The 25843-nt window shown below is 43.5% G+C and overlaps 1 protein-coding gene across 1 annotated transcript in view; it reads left to right on the top strand.

Moving 5' to 3' along the window:
* Positions 1–25843, top strand: part of xpo1a (exportin 1 (CRM1 homolog, yeast) a) — a 30689-nt gene that overhangs the window by 2810 nt on the left and 2036 nt on the right. Inside the window, exons 4-24 of the mRNA XM_063197750.1 lie at positions 270–342; positions 567–628; positions 961–1005; positions 7904–8085; positions 8670–8718; positions 9127–9246; positions 10005–10133; positions 11533–11691; positions 13120–13317; positions 14086–14224; positions 15388–15569; positions 17084–17240; positions 17674–17837; positions 19247–19381; positions 20613–20796; positions 21236–21342; positions 21700–21894; positions 22170–22338; positions 22951–23085; positions 23744–23903; positions 24817–24913. Of these exons, the coding sequence (XP_063053820.1) occupies positions 270–342; positions 567–628; positions 961–1005; positions 7904–8085; positions 8670–8718; positions 9127–9246; positions 10005–10133; positions 11533–11691; positions 13120–13317; positions 14086–14224; positions 15388–15569; positions 17084–17240; positions 17674–17837; positions 19247–19381; positions 20613–20796; positions 21236–21342; positions 21700–21894; positions 22170–22338; positions 22951–23085; positions 23744–23903; positions 24817–24913 (2841 nt within the window). The remainder of the gene's footprint in view (positions 1–269; positions 343–566; positions 629–960; positions 1006–7903; positions 8086–8669; positions 8719–9126; positions 9247–10004; positions 10134–11532; positions 11692–13119; positions 13318–14085; positions 14225–15387; positions 15570–17083; positions 17241–17673; positions 17838–19246; positions 19382–20612; positions 20797–21235; positions 21343–21699; positions 21895–22169; positions 22339–22950; positions 23086–23743; positions 23904–24816; positions 24914–25843) is intronic.

Below are 25843 nucleotides of genomic sequence, written 5' to 3'. Positions count from 1 at the left end.
TGACCCCTACACATTGGTCCAGTTATCCGGCCATGTATGTCCAGTTAGTGTTCATCTCCTTGCTCGTGTCTCCATTCTCTGTACATTCAACACATGCGGCTGGAAATTAACTTTGGAGAAAGACGTCTCTGTCATGTAATGTTGTTTTTGTTTTATCTAAAGGATATTGCATGGAAACCTGAAAATGTTCCCTCAGAAACCGATTTGTTTTGAACGAGTTGACAGTGTTTGAACATCATTTTCTTTTTCTTTTTTTGTCCTCTTTGTAGTATTATGCACTTCAGATTCTGGAGACTGTGATCAAAACCCGCTGGAAGATATTACCCAGAAACCAGTGCGAAGGTGAGTCTGTGTGTTTACATCATCATCATCATTGTCACCGTAGTGCTGTGAATTAAAATATTGTACTGTGTATCTCTTGCACACATGACTATAATGTTCACTTCATGCATGCATTACACTTTTAAGGTGTTGAGGGGGATTATGATTATGATTATGTAATGAACATTCCGTAAACGATGATGGACATTTCTTTTTTTTTTTTTTCTTCGTTTTTGTTTTCCTAGGCATCAAGAAGTATGTGGTTGGCCTCATCATTAAGACCTCTTCAGATCCCACCAGTGTGGAGGTAAGATTGAAATACAGTATCTCACTCTGAGCACTGTGCACTTGTTGTAGAGCACTTAATCCTTCTTGTAGTAAGGTAATGTTTCCTGTACCATACTTGCACACACTCTGACATACTTGGTGCATACTCTACTACAGGTGTACTTGTGATTTAGCAAATTGTGTTGCCATTGAATTGCTATATAGAATGGAAGCATATTTCGTCATTTTAAACAGCAATGCTACAATGTGACAAAATAACAATGCGATTGTAATGGAAGCATAGCAGCTGTGGCTGCTTCTTTTTGTCTCACTTTGTTAATGACTTTGTGCGTGTGTGTGTCTTGTTTACAGAAGGAAGGAGTGTACATCGCAAAGCTGAACATGATCCTGGTCCAGGTAAGTCTTTTCACCCCAGATCCCATGGCTCTCTCCTCTCCCTACACTACTCCTGTTACCCTCCCATCTTCCTCCAGAAAGACAACAACCACTAAAGGTGTTGACACAGAATGTCTTTTGGATCGCTTGTCAGTGGTTAGTGAGTGCCATTTGTAACTGAAAACAGTTTTGTGACTGATATATTGGAGTGGCGCGTTTCGTGTTTTTGTGTTGGGTAGGATGGTGAATATTTAAAAAACATAGCCTGGTTTACCAGCGCCACCCACTGGACGCCGAATTTTTTCAGCTAGCGAGTGAGTCTGGCCTCGGATCTGAGAAGGTTTTGGACGCTGTGCCCTGAGTCTGGCAAAACCAATCACAACGCAGCGATTTGTTTTGAATTAAAACGGGCAGGGTTTTGAGGGAGTGACGACGTACCTCGCAAAACCGTTGGGAAAGCACATCAATGGCAAAGATCACAGATTGGTCAGAGTGCCGGCACGGTTTGAAAAAACAACAGGTTATTCTCATCAACAATCTTCGGAGGTATCTTTCATCGGGGCCAGACTAAATAACTCCGGTCTCACATTTAGGCTGGTTTATCAGGATAAAAAAAAACACAGATTTTTTTTGTGAGCAGTCAATGCTTTTCCTGTTTAAGAGTAGATAGCAATGCACAGAATAGCTTAAACTTATGTTCAGGGTTCCCACGGGTCATGGAGTTTCTGGAATATCATGGAATTTCATAAAAGTTTTTCCAGTCATGGAATTTTACCATTTTGCATGCACAGGCATGGAATATCATGAAATTTTATTAACAGTTGTGTAGAAGCAAAAACATTTTTGTTTGGTGTATAACATTGTTTCCTACTGGTTATGCTAGAACTCTTCGCCAGAGACGGCTTGATTTCACGCTGTAATGTGCAACATTCTAGAATGCAATGAGCCCACCTAAGTCTGGCGATGGCTCTGCATTGGCTCTAGGGGTGAAGACAATCTTTTGTTTAATGTCCATTCTTTTTACGGAAGTGGTCATGGAAATTCTGTTTTTTGGGTCTGGAAAGTCATGGAAAATAATGGAATGTTATATCTTAATTAGAGTGGGAGCCCTGTATGTTTGTCAGTTAGGAGCAATATCACTGAGAATATTGGATGTTTTCTTCAAACAGCTTGACACTTGTGTCTGAAGCGCTGGGGTTGTTTGTGCATTTGGTGGTTTACATTAATTCAGGTAACGTAACTGTTTACCAGAAGAGTGACTGGCGTACAGCAAGCTAGAATAGGTTTCAGTTACTAGTAACTGCACTGTTATTCTCACTGAGAATATCTGATGTTTCTATGATGCAACCAGCTGGATGCTTGAAGCGGTGGGGTTGCTTGTTTGTGCATGGCGGGCTGGCCAGTTGTTTACCAGAAGACTGACCAGGCATTCAGCAAACGAAAAGGGCTATCAGCTATCAGTTATCAGTAACAGCGCCTTTATTCTTACTGTTTCTGTGGTGCAACCACCTAGTCAGTGGTTCTCAACCTTTTTTTGAACAAACGCCCCCTTGACCTCATCACAAGCCTCCCAACGCCCCCTTGACATCATCATACGTCTGCCAATGCCCCCCTTAGTATTGAAAAATGAAATGGACTAATGCTCCTCAATGTTAACTAAGCCCCTCCCCCACTCCGCTGTGTCCTTTTCAACGTCCCCCTAGGGCTCCCCAACGCCCCCTGGGGGGCTGTAGCGCCCCTGTTGAGGAACACTAAGCTAGATGGTTGAAGTGGTGGGCTGGGGGTCACATTCAGTCAGGTAATGCAATTGTTTACCAGAAGACTGACTGACAGGCAGAAAGGCAGTCATGCAGGCAGGACGACAGGCAGGCAGGCAGACATACAGGCAGGAGACAGCTCTCAGCACATGCTTCATCACCCGTGCCAGTGTTTCTCAAACTTTGAGAAACCGAGTACCACTTTGTCCCCCCTAAAATGTTCAGGGACCACCTGTCAACTGAATTGACAGTTGAGGGGTGCCTATTTGACACTGCTAATTTCGATGCAAATCACTCACTTTTTAATGCACATTACCAGCCTGCCCTATTGTGGTGAAATTAATACTTCAGCCATGTTAAGCTTTGTAATTATGTTACAAATATAGCCTACTGCTACCTCATGTTGGAAAACGAGAAATCCCCTCGCGGACCACCTGAGCGCTGTCGCGGACCACTAGTGGTCCCCGGACCACACTTTGAGAATCACTGACCCGTGCCATAGTGATGAGGGAAACCTCTAAATATGGAACACAGGAGGGGTGCATCCCAATATGTGACCTTGCCTCCTCCACTTGTGCTTGTCTCCTCGTCCCGCCTCCTGGCCCCTCCTCCGTGGAGAAAACGATAAAGTTTCCCAGCTGTCAGCCTAGCCACAACAACTTTTGAGGGACTGTTTTTCATTCACCATAACAATTGCACACGAGAAAAAGACTCTACAATTGAGCTTTTGCAAGATATTGAAATATAATGCTGTTGTCAGTGATGTCATCATGACGAGAAGCGAGTGGAGGAGGCAAGTGGAGGAGGCAAGGTCGCATATTAAGATGCACTCGAGGTCAATGACCACCAGCAGAAGCTACAGCTATTGCTTCATCCAGCACCAGGTTGAAGAAGAGGAGAATCAATGGAGCCAGGGTTTGTTTTGGCAGTGGAGGAGTGGAAACTCCTAAATATCCGGCTATGAAAAGGTCATAATTTGGTCATAAACGCGCGCTGTGGTTATGGTTTTGTCCCGGACCTGGCCAAAGCTGTCAGCGGCCCTGGTAGGAGGGTAGTAGTAACTGAAATATCTGGCTATTGGATGAGTCGTAACTAAGTTATAATTAAGTTTGACTATTAGAGAGAGTAGAGTAGAGTGAAATGTATTAATCCTGAAGGAAATTCAGGTGTCTAGTAGCATACACACACAAAAATTAATTCACACATATTAAACATTCATCTATTAAGAGTCTCTCAGTGCAATAATGGGGGCGGTGATCAGCAGGGATAGGCAAGTCAGAAAGCAGGCGCAGATGGTGGGGGACGGGATTTGGCAGATCAGCTGCCTCCGTAAAGGAGAAAGGTAGAGATAAGTGTGAGAGGTTGAGATAGTTATGCTCTCCAGTCACCTATGACAATTTCTCTCTCTGTCATTACTGTCCAGCTGAAGGGGAAGAAAGGGAACTGAACGACAAGGTGGGGTGGAATGGAATACCAGTAGTAATTCTAAAATCTCCAGCTATGGAAGAGTCATAACTGGGTCATGGATCCTGCAGTGCTTGGCTAAATTTTGGTTGTTACCGTCACAGCTGTTCCCCTTGGGATTAGATTCCATTTTAATCATTCCAGTGATGCAGTTTGGAAAGGATGTGGATGGGATAGGTGGAGTGGTTACAGGATGGCAGTAGAAGGCCCGAGATTGTTGTCCCTGCCGTGGCCTAACGGTAGGGCACTGGGTTACTACTACGCTGGCGACCCGGGTTCGATTTCGGCCCAGGTCATGTGCCAATCCTTCCCCATCTCTTTCTCCCCACTCATTTCCTGTCTCTCGTCCACTGTCCTGTCAGAAATGAGGTAAAAAAAAAAAAAAGTTAAAACATATAAAAGAAGGCATGAGATTGTTGTTGGGCGGCCCTCGTGAACAAACGCCCAGCACCCCCCAATGCAGTAATGTTTTCCACTGAGATGACTGAAATGACAGGAGGTACTCAATCAAGTAGAGAGTATCATAACACAAATAACTAAATAAATAGCTTTGGAGGGCTAGTGTCTACCCACTCAGACCACACCAGGTAAACACACCAGTGCAGTGTTAGCAGTGTAGCATTCCACAATGATGATGATGATGATAATGTATTTTGTAATTATATTTATTGACTCAGAGGGCCTGCACAAGAGTTCCTATGTGCTTGGACTACTAGTTTATGCACAAATGACAAATAAAGTACTTTTAACTTTTTGAACTTTTGATGACAGGACTAAGAATGAATGATCTCATGTGCAATTTTTAAACTGTTCAAACTTTGTATGAAGTTGAAGGACTCCTGCTCCCCAGCCTAGCCCAATTTCCATGATGTAGTATATGGATCACATCTTTGTTGGAGGTTTGAAGCCTGTTCCGTTCATGGCCCTTGAAGCTGCCTTATCCAACCCCCAACATCATTTTAATGTTAAAAGTTCAAGAGAGTCCTTGTGCACAAGCCCTCAGTAATGCAGGTGCAGGTGTGAGGCAGGAGAAGGTGAATCAATGAACAAAATTCAAGAGACACCGCACACTGCTTACTTTTCTTTACTTTATTTCTTGGAGTGAAGTAAGCAGTGTGCGGTGTCTCTTGAATTTTGTTCATTGAATCATTTTAATGTTATGCCGTTTCACATGAAAGAATGTTAGATGTTATGAATGAAAAAGATTTCCCACCCCTGGTGTAGTGACCACAGTGGGTTTACATACAGTGTTGAATCTCGCCCTCCAACCCGTGCCTGCAGTTCACCTAGGGAGCGCTGTCGAGACAGCAGAGCTCATAAGGCTGGCACTAATAACTTGACATTGTGCTCGCTGTCGGCTGAAACTTGACAATATTACTGTAAGTTCTGAGAAACCAATGTGGATTTCAATGAAATGTACAATAACCTGGGAGTTATTTCCTTCTGATTTCCTACAGCTTTGGCATTTATGAGTCAGGCTCCGCTAGCATCTTGCTAACAAAATTGCTTTACGGCTGTCATGATCACAGCAATGCAGCCGGCCAACCAATCCAAACGCAGTGTTTGAAGCCACTCGTGACGTCATATTGACAATAAAGTCGTATTTTACAAAGATCCAGCGAGTTTAAACATTCAAACTAAGTGCTGTTTGAAAGGATAATCTATCCTGCCTTTTGGAAAAATAAATTGAAACGATGATACCAATTCTCTCCCAAAGCAATGGCAGCATCGTGGTTGAGCTCCATGGGACCCCATTCATTTCAACAGCCTCTGCGCTCCTTGGCGCTCCTCTGCGCTGTCTGGATGGCGCCACTTAGTGGACAGTACCACCCGGAAAAAGTCGCGAGATTCCTCTCGTACTACCCATAAACACTCTCTGTAGTGACTCTCTTGGCCTGGCAGTACTTGAGGACAAGGGTGCAACCAGGCATGTGAAGAGCGCAGAGCTGAAATGTGAAATGCTGTGTTGCTCACTGGCATGGCGGACATAGCTTTTGTATGAGCAAATCATGCAGGGCTCTTAAAGACTCGTGAGATATTTTTAGACATATCGATACATTTTTATGACCTCAGTAATAATGTTTCAATGAAAATGATGGGGTGGGGGGTTGAGTGTTAAAATTAAAAAAAGCGATTGAAAGACAGACAAGGGTGCAGGCATGTGTAGAGCACAGGGCTATAATGCAAGGTCTGCTGCTAATTGACATGATGCCTAAAGCTTTTTGGATGAGCAAATGGTGCACAAAGTGCTTTCGTCACAATGTGTGTGTGTGTGTGTGTGTGTGTGTGTGTGTGTGTGTGTGTGTGTGTGTGTGTGTGTGTGTGTGTGTGTGTGTGTGTGTGTGTGTGTGTGTGTGTGTGTGTGTGTGTGTGTGTGTGTGTGTGTGTGTGTGTGTGTGTGTGTGTGTGTGTGTGTGTGTGTGTCTCAATGACAACGACAGTTTCCCAGGTGGGCTTTCATGAACACTATGGTTGCATATAAACAGTAGGTTGAAGTTAAATGCATGGAGGTCGATTTGTGCAGTAGTGTGTGTCCAGCAGTGTGTAAGCTGAGCAAGGCCCAACAGGAGGAGTGTGAAATAGCAGAGCTGCTGCAAAGTCTTTGGGCCCTTAAGTCCCTAAACTCAGCCCTCTGTAGTGTGCAGTGTTGAACTTTGAATAGTGTACACAGTGAATACGAATACGTGGGTTCTTCATTACAGTATTCACATTCTGAATTAGAATGTGCCCGAGTTCTAAATCGGTGTGTATGTGCATTCTAGAACACAAGGCATGTACATTTTTTATAGTGCATGTTTTCTTCTATGTACACAATGTTGTCTGAAGTGGGGCACAGCGTATATAGAGTGGCACATTTGCTTTACATATACTACATTTCCATGTTGAGGGTCAGTGCTTGTCTGGGCTTGTTTTAAATGTATATAGCGTATGTGTACCTATTTAGCCAGCAGCTAAGATTAGTGTCGTGTGTATGGGTTGGGAGGTTAGTTAATGTATAGAATGTTTGGTATGGACTTGTCCGTGTGTATGTATTTGTGACTAAGAAATCATGCCTATTTCTATGTACTTCAGGAAAAAGATCACATTTAATGCCAAGCTGTTGTTGAAAGAGTCTGCCCTAAAACGTGTATTTTTAATCTTGAGATGGGGAATATGTGTGAATGCAATGCGTGTGTGGGCATGACGCACAGACGACAACAAAAATGAACAGAAAGATCACATTGATACTTTAACAAAGTATATGAGTCAGGGGGCGCTGTGGCGCAGCACGCTAAGCCCCCGACATTTAGGCTTGCATGATCATGGGGACCTCGATTCGAGTCTGACCGGGTTCATTTCCCAACCCTGACCCATCTCGCTCTCCCAATGTTTTCTTGTCTCCTCTCATACTATCCTGTACAGGGCTTTTTCTAGGAATTTTTGGCATGAGGGAGCATCATGGTAGGTTGTGGGGGGTGAAGGGGGGAATTTACATTTACTAGGGGCACTCAAAAAAGTAATTTATATATTTAAAAAAAAAGAAGTATGAGGGTGCACCCGCGGAGGTATGAGGGTGGAGCACCCCTATTTCCCCGTTCAGAAAAAGCCCTGCTGTAATAATGAAAGCTAAAAAGCCCCAAAAAATACTTTAAAAAAAAAGTATATGCATCTCTAAATCGTGCGTGCGTGTGTGTGTGTGTGTGTGTTCTCGTTCTCAGATTCTGAAGCAGGAGTGGCCAAAGCACTGGCCGACGTTCATCAGCGACATCGTGGGGGCGAGCCGCACCAGCGAGAGCCTGTGCCAGAACAACATGATCATCCTCAAGCTGCTCAGCGAGGAGGTCTTCGACTTCTCCAGCGGACAGATGACACAGGTCAAGGCCAAGCATCTCAAAGACAGGTATAGACACATGCACACGCACACAGACATACAGACATGCACACGCAGCTCATAAGGTTAAATGTCGAGCATCTGATGGACAGGTAGCGTAACATGGCAACCATCAGGTCAAGGCCAAGCATCTCAAAGACAGGTGATGCAGTGTACACACGCGCGCACACGCACAGACGCACACACACAGACACGCACACGCACACAAACATACACACACACACACAGCTCATAAGGTTAAATGTTAAGCATGTGATGGACAAGTAGCGTAACATGGTAACCATCAGGAGCTTCATTATTATTGATAATTATGCTAACAGCCAATTAAGTTCATTAAGTGTGGAGAAATGGCTTGTTTACAATATGCTTAGGTGTACTTGAGATGGTATTAGTACTTTGTAAGTTTGCTTAGGTATGTTGCTTCACCATGTGAAGTACAGCTTTCTCACCAGACCTCTCTACCATCTGTGTTTCTCTCTCTCTCTCTCTCTCTCTCTCTCTCTCTCTCTCTCTCTCTCTCTCTCTCTCTCTCTCTCTCTCTCTCTCTCTCTCTCTCTCTCTCTCTCTCTCTCCCTTTCCTTATCTCCTTACAGTATGTGCAACGAGTTCTCCCAAATATTCCAGCTTTGCCAGTTTGTCATGGTGAGTGAACGTCATGTTTTATCTCATGTTTCTTGCATTTGTATGAAGTAAAAGTAGACGGTAGGGACACATACACGCGAATTTGCGAACTTTGCCATTCATTCCTATGAGAGAGGCGAAAGCAAGCGAACAGGGGCGAAGCGAAGCAAAATTATTAAAGAAAGTTTAATGTTGTGCAAATGAGGAGCGAATTCGCCTGCCGCGGCCCAATCAAATCAACAACATAACTGTTCCATTCCATTTGATTCGCCGCAACGACCTGATGACGGTTGGATTTCGCCTCTCTTCGCTTCGCCTCCTATGTGTCCCTACCGTAAGAGTACTTATACCTTGTACAACTCCATTGAAATGAAAAATGTTGCTGATTGTTGTGACAATTGCTGACTGTTGTTCTCGTGGCCACAACAGGAGAACTCCCAGAATGCACCGCTGGTCCACGCCACGCTGGAGACGCTGTTGCGCTTCCTCAACTGGATCCCGCTCGGCTACATCTTCGAGACCAAACTCATCAGCACGCTCGTTTACAAGGTGACGTTACCAGAGATTCTTTAAGTATAGAGATATGCCAACATAATAGGTTTCTATGGGCACCTAATGTGACCAGGTTCCGGTCTGCCTAATTGGGCGTGTCATAATGCTCCTAGCATTGAATAGAACAGTCCTCAGGTCTGCCTAAAGGGGGATTTCCCCCTCAATAATAGAACCCGGAAACAATGGGCCAATGGAACCTCTCTCTCTGTACTCTCTCTGGTGATGTTTCGCTTTCCTACCGTTAGGCCGGGGATGTGCTTTACGTTTACTGTTTGTTCTTTTCTGATTTTGTTTGTCCTTTATGTCTTAGACTTTGCTAATAATATTTAAGTCGTCAGATCTTTAATTTGTAAATGTGCAGAAATGCACAACAGAACTGCACATATCTCCAAATATACTTGAGGGTTTGTAAAATGAAATGAAAATGTCAGCATCTGCAGTTGTATCATTTTTATGTGCCCTTGTTGCCCTACTCGTGTCACCCTCTTACAAAGGCGTGCTTGCATTGGTTCAGTTTGCAAACACGTAAGAAACAGAGGAATATGAACGCTATAGCTTGACTCGTATTGACACTGGTTTGTTTCATGTTGCATTCTGGCAAGGTCTTGAGTTGCTACATTTTTTTAAATAATTTGATTTTTTTTCCTCTAAAGTATTTTTGTCCCAAAACTGTTTCAATTTTTTTGGCTGACTGGTAGTTGTGATGGCATTTTTTTTATTTATTTTTTATTGTAATGTTTGTTTGTGTCTTGCAGTTCCTGAACGTGCCCATGTTCCGTAACGTGACCCTGAAGTGCTTGACGGAGATTGCCGGCGTCAGCGTAAACCAGTACGAGGAGCAGTTTGTCAACCTCTTCAGCCTCACCATGTGTCAACTCAAACAGGTAACTGGAAAACTAGTTCAGGATAGAAATTTTATTTGGAGATGTAATGTTCATCTCCTTCAGGATCAATAACAAAATACATGTCCAAATACATTTGAATTTAGTCATTGCAGTCTGAATTAAAAAATAAACATTGATAAATAAAACGTACTTATCTCACTTTATCTTACTCATTTGTCACGGGTCTTAAGTCATTGTAAAGGGCCAAACCAACTCTTGACCCAGAGGAACACAACAGATGTTTCGTTTCTTCCTCAAGTCCACCATTCACCTACAAGTTCAAGCGTATGTGCTCGCATAAGAATAATAACACCTCGTTCTGTGTTTCCTGGAACCAATAGCATAAGTTAGTAGTAGAGATAGTTTATTGGTCCCGTAAGATAACATGTTCAGCAGTAATATTCGCATGGCACATACTGCATTTAACATGATCACCTCAGTTCAGAAACTCTGCTAACTCACTGCACAATAGCACCCTCTAGTGGTACAGCCAACACACTGTCCAACTGCAGTTCAGTTGATAACAGTTTGGAAGACAAAATTGTAGGAATTTGACTGGTGTATGTTTTCAGTTGATCAAATGAACGTACATACACATGCTGTCTGCTACCATATCAGTTCCTGTAGATTTAATACCATTCAGACCGTCCACTCCTGGCACCCTCTTACAAAGGCGTGCTTGCATTGGTTCAGCTTGCAAGCACGTAAGAAACAGAGGAATATGAACGATAACCCAAGACATTTCCACGCTGGTTTGTGTGATGTTGCATTCTGGCACAGTCTTGGGTTCCTACAACCTACCACTGTAACTTCAACTTTTGAGGAAAAACGATACAATTTTTGCAACTCAGATTCTCATTCCCATGTTTCATTCTTTTTATTAGTAAGTTAGTACACACAGTTTGCAGAGGTGCGGAAAACCAGTTTTGGACAGTCACGTTTTTCAGTTATTGGAAATCAAATGTGGAACAACTTGCCAACTGAAATAAAAACACAAACCGAGTTTAACACATTCAACAGAAAAGTGAGACACTGGCAAGGAAAACAAAAACTGTAATCCTGATGTCGCGCAATAGCTGACACATCCGCATCATATTGTTTTTCTGTTTTGAACAAGGTTTTAAGGTAATATGTGATTGCATATTTCTATGTTGTGATTTGTATGATGTTCATTAGAATAGGAGGCCTGATCAGGGACTGGGGTTGCAAATGAGCCATCTGGCTATAAACCGTTTATGTATTCACGGCAAGTATGGTCTTGGCCTTGCCATGTCATATTTGTAATAATGCGCAGTGCACACTACATTGTCCTTGCCAAATAAACTACAATTAAGATAAAACAATAAATATGTCTTTTGCTAGTTCTGAAAGTCATCTTTTTCTCCGTCGTCTTCAACAGATGCTTCCGTTGAACACCAATATCCGGGTGGCGTACTCCAATGGCAAGGACGACGAGCAGAACTTCATCCAGAACCTCAGCCTGTTCCTCTGCACTTTCCTGAAGGAGCACGGCCAGCTCATAGAGAAGAGGCCCAACCTCAGAGAGACACTCATGGAGGTGGGTGTAGTAGAGCACACACACACACACACACACACACACACACACGCACACACACACACACACACACACACACACACACACACACACGCGGCAGAGAAATGCTCATGGATGTGGGCGAAGAACACACACACTCATTGAGGGGAGTGTGGAGCAGACACACACATACACACATACACACCTACACACACACCAGAGGAAATCTCTCTTTTATAATTATGTAAATGCACAATGCTCATGGGCATAGAATCACATACATATTTACATGCATGCTCACATACACTTTACATTCTTTGCACTTGTCCCACCCTCTTACAAAGGCGTGCTTGCATTGGTTCAGCTTGCAAGCACGTAAGAAACAGAGGAATATGAACGATAACCAGAGGCATCTCAAAGCTGGCTTGTGTCATGTTGCATTCTGCCGCGGTCTTGGGTTTCTACAGTTATTTCCCAGTAATGAAATCAGAAAATCGTTAAAACGAAATACAGTTTGGCGATGCTAGAGTCAGTAGCCTAAACCGATTTGAAGAACATCCACTCCTCTTTGACTCGGGCTCTTTGTCATTTTTTTTTTCTTTCCAATAGGTGTCTAATTTAATTTAGCATAATTAATCTTCTACTCCCTCTGCCTCTCCGCACTATTCTCATCCTGTCTGTGCTTCTTTTTCTTTCTCTTCCACCGTTCTTCACCTCTCCTCTACACTGTCTTTGTGGAGATTTTTTTTAGTTTCATGTTAGTTTTCTTAACCTTTTACTATTACTATATTATATTCTCATTTTATTCTTATGATTTGGCTGGGGAAGTCCACATATAGTGACATATTCTCGTGTGTAAGCTTTTCTGTAATTGGTCACTTCTCTTCCACCGCTCTTCACCTCTCCTCTACACTGTCTTCTTCTGTCCCCAGTCACTACAAGTGACTACAAATAACTTGTGATTTGAGATTTGACTCCTACTAACTCACTCACTACTTCTAACTCCTAACTCACTAACTCCTTATCTACTCATGCCCTATATAATTTGTTGTGTTTTCTTCAAAGCTCCAAGGATAATGGATGTATATGATTTATTGGATAGGATTTGACACTTGCGAACAAACTCACTACTACTCACCACTCCTCATCTCCTCATGCCCAGAATAATTTGTTTATAAAGCGTTTTCTTCAAAGCTCCAAGTATACACAATTACCTTTTTTACAATTTTTATCTTTTCTATTTTTATTTTTATTTTCCCCTCCCTGATTATTCCTGTGTTATTTGTGTCTTGAAATGTCCATGTGGGCATTTGTGTAATTGTGTATTTACGTAAGCTACTGGATACCTGAATTTCCCCCTGGGGATCAATAAAGTTACTGTACTCTACTCTACTCTACTCTACTATACCAATTCATCGTCACCTCTACACCTTCCTCACCTGTGTCCTGCAGGCGCTGCACTACATGCTGCTGGTGTCGGAGGTGGAGGAGACGGAGATCTTCAAGATCTGCCTGGAGTACTGGAACCACCTGGCGGCCGAGCTGTACCGGGAGAGCCCCTTCTCCACCTCCACCTCGCCACTGCTCTCCGGCAGCCACAGCTTCGACGTGCCGCCACGCAGACACCTGTATTTACCAGTGCTGTCAAAGGTGAGTTAGGATCCTCGTCTGTCTACCCCTCCCTGAGTCTCCCTTAGTGCATTCAGGCTGACTGAGAACAGTGCTGGAGCCCGTTCCTGCACCTAATCGTGAACCGGCCGTCGGGTTTACGCCACAGATATTTGCGTTCGCGAACCGGAAAGTTGGTTCGCAATGCGAACCGCAAAATACTAGGTTTTTCTCTGCGAACCGTGACAACAGCGTGGCCGTCAGCAGGTTCATCCGGGTAACACCGTCACGTGCGGAAAAAGTTCAGAGCCCGGTATGAACACAGGCGGTTCGCAGACAAGCACTTAAGAGCCGAACGTAACTGGTGCGGGCACCGACACCGACTCCGTTCTGGTCGGCCTGAAAGCCCTACTTGAGAGAAATTGAGTCAGGGCTGAATGAGGGTGAGGAAGGCCTTTCTATCTGCCTGTGTGCTCCTAGAGAGGACCAAGAAACCAAGAGGTATGGGGAAGCAAAAACCCTTATAGACATTTGGACTTCTTTATCTGCCATTGTGTTCCTGACCCTTGTGTCATTTTCCTATACTCTCTCCTCCTCTCCCCTCATTGTTCATCTGGCTCTGGCCTTAGAAAAAAATGGTAGCAGTTTTCTAAAAGAAGGTACTATATTAGGTTTTTTTATCACCTTTTACAATGTATTTATGTGAAAAAAATCTTTTTAGACATGTTAAGTGAAATTCATTACCTGTATTGGCCAGGAAATAGCCACAGCTGTTTGACTGGCAACTATCTCTTCCTCCTCTCCTCTCAGGTGCGTCTGCTGATGGTGAGTCGCATGGCCAAGCCAGAGGAGGTGCTGGTGGTGGAGAACGACCAGGGGGAGGTGGTCAGAGAGTTCATGAAGGACACAGACTCAATCAACCTCTACAAGAACATGAGGGAGACGCTCGGTAAGAGAGACTCTCAGGGTTACCGCTAGCCTTTTTAGCTCCATCTAAGAGATACTGGGTAGAAGAGATGCCCAGACTTCATCACTTTCCCTTATGTGACAGCGGTCAGAGTGTAAATGCAAAGTATCGACAAAGGATGAATGTTTATTTGTTTTATTACGCTTTGTTTTTACGTCCTTTTCCACGCCGCTGTTTTTTTTCTGATATGTGTACGCGCGTATATATAGTCAATTGACCGCAATCTGACTTTATTGATTTTTTAATACTCCGCGAAGGTCTAAAATTTAGCCCATGATGGTCTAAAAAAAGGTCTAAAAAAGTCTAAAATTGCACTTGTTAAAACCTGCAGACACCCTGGTAAATGTCAAACAAAGTGGGTGGTGCGAGAGATCATGAAGGATGCAGACTCCCATCAACCTCTACAAGAACATGAGACACACTGGGTTTTTAGTGTTTTTCAGTAACAACACACTCTGTTTACCCCATTTTACCTAATGAGGTAGACAGACTAACAGCTATGTTAGTTCCATGTGTTAGTATTGTGCTTGCACCATGAATTTACTTTTACTTTTGACATCACTGATCGTTTCTCAAAAGCGCTATTGCTAGCCAGTACGTTTGCTGCAAACATCAAATTGCATTGCAACCAACTAAGTTTCTAATAGGGGTCGACCGATACTGTTTTTTTAATGGCCGATGCGATACCGATTTTTATATATATATATTTTCATCACCCTTGGCCGATACCCGATTTCCGATACCCGATATTTGGGGCCGATATGGGTTTAAAAAAAAAAAGGGTTAAAAATGACAACTATTCCAGGTCTCAAGTTAAAAATAGACATTCCTTTAAATGTTACAAGTTCTACCTCAATTTGATAATGTTAAACACCCACTCTAACAATCAAGTAATGTCTAACAATCATGTAATAAGAAAATAAAGTGTCTTGGTGCTTTTAAAAAACCTGAATTACATAAAATAATAAATATTGCGTATCGGCCAAAACCACACGCGTATCGGCCGATATCGATACACTTAAAATATGCAAATATCGGACCGATATATATATATATCGGTCTATCCTTAATTAGCAGCGACAATGCAGTTGTATGTCATTTTGCTTTCGATATTTGACTCCTAGTTTTGTTTTTTCCGCCTCCAGTCTACCTGACTCACTTGGACTACGCGGACACGGAGCGCATCATGACAGAGAAGCTGCACAACCAGGTGAACGGCACGGAGTGGTCGTGGAGGAACCTCAACACGCTATGCTGGGCCATCGGCTCCATTAGCGGAGCCATGCACGAGGAGGACGAGAAGAGGTTCCTCGTCACCGTCATCAAGGTACACCTCACGCCACATTTGGGACAACATTTCCTGAATTTCCCGCTGGGGATCAATAAAGTTACTCTACTCTACTCTACATTACTACCAGTGTCTCTGATTTATTTTGCATGTTTATCTTAACCTTTGAGAGTGTTTCTCCCAGCTTTCGTGATTCAGTCCAGACCACTCCCATTGTCCTATGAAAGGTCCTTTCGGGTTTATTTATTTATTTATTTATTTATTTTTTTTAAAGAACGATGAGCAGTCAGGGTTATGTAAATGTATTAATGGCAGAAATATGATTCACAGAACAGCAAGAGGTAGCTTGAAAGGAACATGAAAGAAAACTTATATTGTAACTGCCCTAGGGAGGCTGTAGGAAGTCTTTCATCTTAATGCCTCCTGTACAGACGATCCTGTTTTTATTTAAACAATTTTTTTAATATAAAAAATATACCAAAGATGTGATGGGTCACCGCTCATCTATTCAGAAGTTGCAGGATTCAGTTGAAGTTTCTGTACAAAACAAGACAATCCGCACACTTCAGGTCTTTTTTGTGCAAAGCTATAGCTTTACTTGACTTCAGGTATTTTTTTGTGCAAAGCTTTACTTGAAGTCTTCTTTTGTTAAAAAAAATTATAAAAAAAAATTCCACCCTCTTATCAAGGCGTGCTTGCATTGGTGGTGCCTGCGAGTGCGTAGGTGCATGGGGGATAGTAAAGGGAAGTGGAGGTGTAGTCGCTGATGCCCTGGCCCCAGCCAGTTGTTTGGCTTCTCGCATCCTTGACTACTCCTCTGCTTCTACAACAAAATGTATTTATATACCAGTATCACAATTGTACAGTTGACTTAAAGTGCTTTCAAATTGGAAACTTAAGGAATTATCTGTAAGGTAATTCCAAGAAGTTGCTTAACATTCTCTAATAGAAGAGCCTGGAGTCCACATACTCTTAAATAAACAATGTCTGCATGCCATCTATTGAGTGCGTCTTAATATGCGACCTTGCCTCCTCCACTCGCTTCTCGTCATGATGACATCACTGACAACAGCATTATATTTCAATATCTTGCAAAAGCTCAATTGTAGAGTCTTTTTCTCATTTGCAATTGGGATGGTGAATGAAAAACAGTCCCTCAAAAGTTGTTGTGGCTAGGCTGACAGCTGGGAAACTTTATCGTTTTCTCCACGGAGGAGGGGCCAGGAGGCAGGACGAGGAGACAAGCGCAAGTGGAGGAGGCAAGGTTGCATATTAAGACACACTCATCAGGTTTACCACTTCCTGTAGCTGATCTCGGCCAGGTTCACCACTTAACCATGTTCTTGGAATACCCCCTGCTGCCTCTAACCTTGGCTGACCGCTATAGTGTACCCTGATTTAATCCAAAGATGCAGTTAAGGATGTCGCTGCTGTGTTCATGTAAACTAACCATTGTACTTGATGTCTTTGTGTGTGTGTCCATGCTTGTGTTTGTCTGTCCATCTGGCTGTGTATCTGTCTGTCTGTGCGGCTGTCTGTGTGTCTGCTTGCAGGACCTGCTGGGTCTTTGTGAGCAGAAGAGGGGGAAGGACAACAAGGCCATCATCGCGTCCAACATCATGTACATCGTGGGCCAGTACCCGCGCTTCCTGCGCGCCCACTGGAAGTTCCTCAAGACCGTCGTCAACAAGCTCTTCGAGTTCATGCACGGTGAGTCCAGTGCAGCCAGTGGTCTAGCTCTGATGCCGCATCACACGGTGCCTGGTTACCGCCAAACCTAATCACAAGTGAGATTAGTATGGAATAGCGTCGGACGAGGTGTCCCGATATCAAGGGAAATAATTGACGAGGCGGAGCATTCTAACAGCCCGACGGCGCAGCCACCCAAATGCCATAAAATAATAAATATTGCGTATCGGCCAAAACCACATGCGTATCGGCCGATACCAATACACTTAAAATATGCAAATATCGGACCGATGTATATAACGGTCTATCCTTACACCTAACCCCACAACTGCCCCAGGGACTGTCTCCTATACCCTGTAATATCTTGAAGTCACTTTGGATAAAAAAACATCACTTAATTGTAATGTAATGAGGGGATATTTGCCTAAAATCATTGGTGTGTGTGTTGGTGCAGAGACCCACGACGGTGTGCAGGACATGGCGTGCGACACCTTCATCAAGATCGCCCAGAAGTGCCGGCGGCATTTTGTGCAGGTGCAGGTGGGCGAAGTGATGCCCTTCATCGACGAGATCCTCAACAACATCAACACCATCATCTGCGACCTGCAGCCACAGCAGGTGAGTGGCAAGCCAATCACAATTTAGCTTGTGTTGAGTTTTGACTCCTTTATTTAACCAGGAAAGTCCCATTGAGTTAGACTAACTCTTCTTCCAAGGAGTCCTGGCCAAGAAGGCGGCTTAAAAAGTTACATTACAATAAAACCACAAGAGACAAGACGACCACAGCTACATAATATCTAAACAAAATTAAACACAACAAGATTGAGCATTCACAGACAAACCAAAAAGCATAAAGCAAACAAGGCATGAAATCAAAAACAGTTACATCTGTCAGGTATAGGGGTGTGCAAAATAATCGTCATATCGATGCATCGCGATACTTACTCTCACGATACAATGCATCGATTCATGACAAGGTATCGTGATACTTATTTTCTCAATATACTGCATGGATTCATGACAATTGATTATTTGATAACAATAAAATTCGATTTGCCACGGGTTATTTTGTTCAGTAGAGAATAGGTAATATTTCTGTTGTGATGTAAGCTCTCTCCCAGATGATAGAATACTTAAATAGAATGAACTGACTTAAGAAAGCTACACAGCAACTGACAAATAAGCTGTATTTTACACATTTACTGAAGTAAATATCGCAATGCATCACAGTAGTACATGAATTGCAATGCATCGTGATAGAATCGCATCGTGGCATGTGTATCGTGATGCGCATCGAATCGTGAACCCTTTGCCAATACCCACCCCTAGTCAGGTAATGATGATTTTAACTGGTCTTTAAAAGAATTTATGGATGGAAGAACTTCAAGATTTAGAGTGGCTTGAAGTTCATTCCAAGCTCTAGGTGCAAATGATGAAAATGCTGTTTTTCCTAGTTCAGTTCTTGTAAATGGAGTATGTAAAAGTATTTTTATGTGTGAGTTACGCCTAACCCAGCCAATCACAATAGTCCTTGGCTTTGGGCCTTGCACTATTTTGTAATGGAGATCCTTAAACGGCAACACCATCATCTGCAACCTGCAGCCACAGCAGGTGAGGGACACACAAAACAGCCAATCACAGTGGGCCTTACTTCAAACCGTGTCACTCAGTTGGCTGTTGGGAAGTGTAGGAATTTGACCGGTGTATATTTTCAGTTGATGAAATGAATGTATATACTCATGCAGTCTGCTACCATATTAGTTCCTGTCGATTTAATACTATTTAGACTGTCCACTCCTGTCACCCTCTTACAAAGGCGTGCTTGCATTGGTTCAGCTTGCAAGCACGTAAGAAATAGAGGAATATGAACGATAACCCAAGACATTTCCACGCTGGTTTGTGTCATGACGCATTCTGGCACAGCCTTGGGTTCCTACAACCTACCATTGCTCTGGCATATTGGTTGGGAAAAAATGGCAATTGTCTGACACCTCCTCCGTTCTCCATCTTGCCACTGTTGTCCGCAGGTGCACACGTTCTATGAGGCAGTGGGCTACATGATCGGGGCCCAGACGGACCAGGCCGTGCAGGAGCACCTCATAGAGAAGTACATGCTGCTACCCAACCAGGTGTGGGACAGCATCATCCAGCAGGCCACCAAGGTAAGTCATGGGGTCTCGCTCTCGCTCTTTCTTTCTTTCTTTCCTGCTCACTCTCTTTCTCTCTTTCTTTCTTTCTTTCTTTCTTTCTTTCTTTCTTTCTTTCTTTCTTTCTTTCCTTCTTTCCTTCCTTCCTTCCTTCCTTCCTTCCTTCTCTCTCTCTCTCTCTCTGTGTCTCTCGCACGCGCGCGCTCGCACACAGACACACTTTTCCACTCATCTTGGAGCAGTGAGGGAAAAAAACACACACCATTCAATCATCACTGTTAGGCACATACACTCATGAAACACATCAGAGCAGATTTGGGAACTGCAGACTTGCAGAATCGTCAACCAAAACCTGCTATAATACTTGGAGCATGGCCTGCTGAAGCATCACATGTTTAGTTCTGTGGTGAGAAGCCGTGAAATTGCATCGTGTTCACATGTCTGAGCGGTTTTCAGCACTAATTGTATGGTGTGTGGAGGAGGTACAGCTTCGGTGTGTAATTAAATGCTGTGAAGAAGAAGCAACAGTGAATCACTCATGCCTGCCATTATTATCCACACGGAAGTGTAACGGTAGAGACACACAAACGCGTATTGGGCCAAGCGAAGCGAACTTCGCCATTCATTTCTATGTGGGAGGCAAAGGCAAGAGAAGCAGGCGAACAGGAGCGAAGCGAAATTATTAAACCAAGTTTAATATTATGCAAATGAGGAGCGAATTTCACCTGTGGTGGCCAATCAAATCAACAACATAACCGTTCCATTCCGTTTGATTCGCCGCGACGACCTGGTGACATTTGAGCTGTCAGGATGGAACACTGAATTTCGCCTCTCTTCGCCTCGCTCGTTTCGAACGACATAGTAGGTTAACTATCAGATCATGATAGTTTAGTTGCACATGTTTCCTTCCCTACATGCACCAGGTTTGGCCATATATTACATTCCAATTTTTTTTGTAACTCTTTTTTTGCAGATTCTGAGGTGATGGTTATACATACCAATGTTGTCATCAGAACGTGGACCGAAAGCTTGGCTATTGAATTAAAAAAAGGATTTGAGTGCACAATGCAGCTTTTTTTCTTTCCCGTTACACGTTTTCTGGCCCGTAACCACGTGTCTATCCCCATCAGAACGTGGACCAAGCTTGGCTATTAAATAAGCAAAAGGATGTAAACTGTGTGGACATTTTTCTTTCCTGTGTCCCATGTTCTGGCCTTTGACCTTGTCCCTGGTCTCCCTCCATCAGAACGTGGACATCCTAAAGGACCCGGAGACGGTGCGTCAGCTGGGCAGCATCCTGAAGACCAACGTGCGGGCGTGCAAGGCGGTGGGACACCCCTTCGTGGTGCAGCTGGGACGCATCTACCTGGACATGCTCAACGTCTACAAGTGCCTCAGCGAGAACATCTCCTCCGCCATACAGACCAATGGTGAGTGGTTTTCATGGATGTGTGTGTGGTTGCAAGGGCATTTGTGGGGGGGCGAGGGGCCTGTTGTGTGGGGGCGAGGGGCCTGTTGTGTGGGGGCGAGGGGCCTGTTTACTGTCAGAAATGTGTTTCCTCAACGTCTACAAGTGCCTCAGCGAGAACATCTCCTCCGCCATACAGACCAACAGTGACCTTTTGGGGGAAGGGTGTGTTGTCACGCCAGTCTGTTTTGTGGGGTTTCAATGGCGTTTGTGCATCTATGTATTTTTGAGGGTGTTCGTGAAGCCCCTTTTTTTATGTTTTTGTGGGTTGTCTTATTGGGTTGCAGATGTGCCATTACTATGTCAGTCTTCTGTCTTTGAACCTAGGATGTTTTGAAGGCACTATGATTACTTAATTGCCTTTCCTTTCTCCCCATTCTTTTCATCTGTCTGTATCACAGGTGAGATGGTGACGAAGCAGCCTCTTATCCGTAGCATGCGGACGGTCAAGAGGGAGACGCTCAAGCTCATCTCGGGATGGGTCAGCCGCTCCAACGACCCACAGATGGTCAGTTCACACACAAGCACGTGCACGCACACACACACACACAGACACACACACACACACACACACGCACACACACACACACACTCACTCACTCACTCACTCACTCAAGTCTTTCTATGGGGTTTTGGTTGAAGTCCGTTTAATATTTGAAAGTTCAGTGGCGATGAGGATGCACATAAACAGACATAGTTTTGATAATTTGGACACGTTTGACATATTAAAAAAACCACACACACACACAAACAGTGGCCATAGAGCTGGGAAAATGTTTTATGCGTTGAATGCCATCTTATTTTAAGATTGTGTTCTGTTTTCATTCATTCATTCTGAATACTCTGCTCTTGGTTTCCTTGTCAGGTGGGGGAGAACTTTGTCCCTCCTTTGCTAGAGGCTGTCTTGATCGACTACCAGCGGAATGTTCCGGCGGCCAGGGAACCGGAAGTTCTCAGCACCATGGCGACCATTGTCAACAAGCTGGGAGGCCACATCACGGGAGAGATCCCCAAGATTTTCGATGCCGTGTTTGAATGTACCCTAAACATGATTAATAAGGTGAGCCCCTCTCCCTACAAATGTGAAGTGAAAATGAAGTGAAAGCCTATTGGGAAACTCATTTCTCCCCACCTTTAAATGTTTTGAACTTTTTAGAATGTATTGATGTTGAACATATTTAATCTCTTTATTTATATGGTTGTTAGTTTTACAAATGTGATGTGACGTTTTTTGCATCTGTTATGGCCATGATATAACCATAGCTGCTGAAATGGCAATACATACAATCAATCAATCAATCTTCCTCTCCCCCCCCCCCCTCTCGTCTGGCGTAGGACTTTGAGGAGTACCCCGAGCACAGGACGCACTTCTTCTACCTGCTGCAGGCGGTCAACTCCCACTGCTTCCCTGCATTCCTCTCCATCCCCCCTGCCCAGTTCAAACTGGTCCTCGACTCCATCATCTGGGCCTTCAAGCACACCATGCGCAACGTGGCCGACACCGGTTAGTAACCCAATTTTCAGTCATTAGTTTAGTTTAGTATAGTTTTAGTTTAGTTCAACAGGGACCATGCACAAAAGTCATTGTTTACAAAAGTAAAAAGATGGTTAGTGCCAGATTATAGCTAATGGCTAATTTCCATCTGTAGTCCCTGGGCAATTACAGAATTCAGATTTGGTTTTAAGAGTATAGGCCCTGTATGTATACGATATGGTGTGATTTGTGCGGGACTTTGTACTTACCATGCGTAAAGTGGCCAAGTATTGTACTGGAGTGCATTTCTCGAAAGCGTAGTTGTTAGCCAGTCAGCAACTTTGCAAAGCAATTCCCCTTCGGCAAGTACCAAACAACACAGTGGCAAATGTAGTTAGCAACTATGGTTTTGAGAAATACACCCCTGGTTGGTAACAACTTAAGTTACGGAGTCAGTTTCCTTATGATATGATGCGATGTGAAGGGTTTAGCATTAACGTACGTACGTAGTAGTCAGTAGTACAGCTTTTGAGTTCCAGTCACATAATATGCATCCGTAATGTGAGGGGTGATCAATTGGTATCCATCTATCTCTATCTATCTCTATCTATCTATTTTTATATGTATCTCTCCTCCTAACAGGTCTTCAGATCCTCTATACGCTGCTCCAGAACGTGACCCAGGAGGAGACTGCGGCCCAGAGCTTCTACCAGACGTACTTCTGCGACATCCTGCAGCATATCCTCTCCGTCGTCACGGACACGTCTCACACGGCTGGTGAGTCCCTCCAGTCAAGCCAGAAATCAGCCGGTCTGGACGGTTTCATCAACTTTTAGAAGTAGAATGACTATGAGATACTTTGGGAGTGGTTAATCGCGGATATGTTTTACACAGCTGGTAAGCGTGTCGCCACATGCCAACCCATTTATCACGTCATGTTGGGTTGCTCCAATCAGAATCAACTTAAAGGAAAACCTGAATAATCTTTGGGCCCGTTTTCTTTATTTGGGGGGTTATGCCTCATTGACTGGACAATCTGAGTAAGTGACAGGAAAGCAGTGGCACAGGGTTCAGGGTTCAAATCTCACCCTTACCTCTCCCTATACATACCTCCATCCATGGCTGAAGAGCCCTTGAGCAAGGCACTTAACCCTACAATTGCTCGGGGGGTTTATGCCCTGAAAAATACGTTTTTTGTATCTCTTGTTAACTCTCTTCATTCTCCTTTCTACAGGCCTGAAATGAAAAGGCAGCAGTTATTAAAGAAAGATACTGTTTTGATATTTTTAATAAGGTCCCACCTTTTTTAAAAGTTTTTATTTTTATTTTTAGAATGTATTGATGTTAATAAACGTATTTAATCTCTTAATTTATATAGTTGTTGGTTTTGTTAATGTGATGTTTTTTTTCTCAAATCAATCAATCAATTCTACAGGCCTGACGATGCATGCGTCCATCCTGGCCTACATGTTCAACCTGGTGGAGGAGGGCAAGATCAGCGTGGCCCTGAACGCCAGCTCTGCCGTCAGCAACCAGGTGTACGTCCAGGAGTACGTGGCCAACCTCCTCAAGACCGCCTTCCCACACCTGCAAGAGTAAGTCACCTTTAGAAGCCATAAATACTGTACATCATGACAACCTTCCCACACCTGCAAGAGTAAGTCACCTTTAGAAGCCATAAATACTGTACATCGTAACAACCTTCCCACACCTGCAAGAGTATGTCACCTTTAGAAGCAATAGATACTCACACTTCAGGGGTGGGGAACCTTTTTCATTAGAGGTGGCCACTTCAACTTCCTCCAAGGGCCGTAAAAGTCCTCCAAGGGCTGCATCATGAACAAACATCAGGATTTCCCCCTGCACCATAGGCCTATATTGAGGACAGCCACCTTTAAAACAGACCCCACCTTCTCTAGGTACCCGGAATATAATATAATTGTATTGCAAATGTATTGTCTAAGATTCCTTTAGAAAATATGTCATGTTTCGTGTGATGCTGCATAACATTAAAATTATATCGGGGCCCGGATAAAGCGGCTTCATGGGCCACAACATGCCCTCGAGACATAGGTTCCCCATCCCTGCTGTACGTCATAACAACCTTCCCACACCTGCAAGCGTTAAGTGCATTAGGTTTTGTTTTTTGCCTTCTACCACCCACAAAACATTGCATCTACCCACGTCACAGGTAGTTTTTGCTGTTCTGTCCAGCAATTTGTAATGCTTACTTGTTTGGATAACAATGGCTACGTTTACATGAGACATTTAATTCGGAATTAACTGACTCTAATTCTGAATAAAGCTTAATTCCGCTTAGAAAACATCATGTAAACATCTCTTAATTCGGAATTAAAGGAAAGATCAAAGTAAACTTGATGGAACTATTTACTACTGAATTATTCATTGGGAATTAAAAACATCATATAAAAACATCATGTAAACGTGGTGAATGTCCCCTTATTGGGTCTTGATGAATTGTGTCTCTCTCTCTCCCCTTTTGTGTAGTGCCCAGGTGAAGATCTTTGTTCAGGGCCTGTTCAGCCTCAACCAGGACATTCCTGCCTTCAAGGAACACCTGAGGGACTTCCTGGTCCAGATCAAGGTCAGTGTGCACTAGGGTTGGGCACAGGGAGTGCGTTTTAATATTCAACCTTGCCTCCTCCACTTGCTTCTCGTCATGATGGCATCACTGACAACAGCATTATATTTCAATATCTTGCAAAAGCTCAATTGTAAAGTCTTTTTCTCATTTGCAATTGGGACGGTGAATGAAAAACAGTCCCTCAAAAGTTGTTGTGGCGAGGCTGACAGCTGGGAAACTTAATCGTTTTCTCCACGGAGGAGGGGCCAGGAGGCGGGATGAGGAGACAAGCACAAGTGGAGGAGGCAAGGTCACATATTGGGATGCACCCAGGGTAGCCTGCTGGGAAATCCCATGCTGCTTTGCATTAGGGATGCACCAATGTGAAACTTGTGGCCGATATCCGATATTGAAATTGCAGTTTTGGCCGATAACATTTAATACAGACAGACAATGATGCAAACTGAATTTTTGAATGTCTTCTTTTATTTCCTGAAACACATTTTAACTTCCTGTGATAAAAAATAGATTAAAAAAATAGAAGACAAACAATGAAAGCCACTGTCCAGTCCAATCTTTTAAAATGTAAAAAAAACCCCATCAAAACCAATAAGATTAAGAACCGGAAGGTCCTAATTTGAAACATTTAAAGGCCAACCTCCGATAAAAAAAACAGTTTTACTCGCTCCTTTTGAAAATTTTGACTGTCCTTTTGCCGGTCACCCCAAGTTAAACTGGCATGCAAGGCTTCATAGTGGTGCGTCACCTCGCCTGGCTGCATTTCCCTGTTTCTGGCTGTGACATAAGCAATGCAGAGCCACGAGAGAATCACAAAAGCCTGTCTGTGTTGCGTCACATCGTAAGAAGCCGTTGCCCATATGGGTTTATGTCGACCCATTTTTCTAAAAACATGTAGAGTAATTTTTTTCTGCTTGTTTTCAAAATATTTCT

The sequence above is a fragment of the Engraulis encrasicolus genome, chromosome 1 (assembly GCF_034702125.1).
Source record: "Engraulis encrasicolus isolate BLACKSEA-1 chromosome 1, IST_EnEncr_1.0, whole genome shotgun sequence".
NCBI classification, from domain to species: Eukaryota; Metazoa; Chordata; class Actinopteri; order Clupeiformes; family Engraulidae; genus Engraulis; species Engraulis encrasicolus.
Note: the sequence above shows the minus strand (reverse complement) of the source record. Positions and strands in the feature narration are given on the sequence as shown.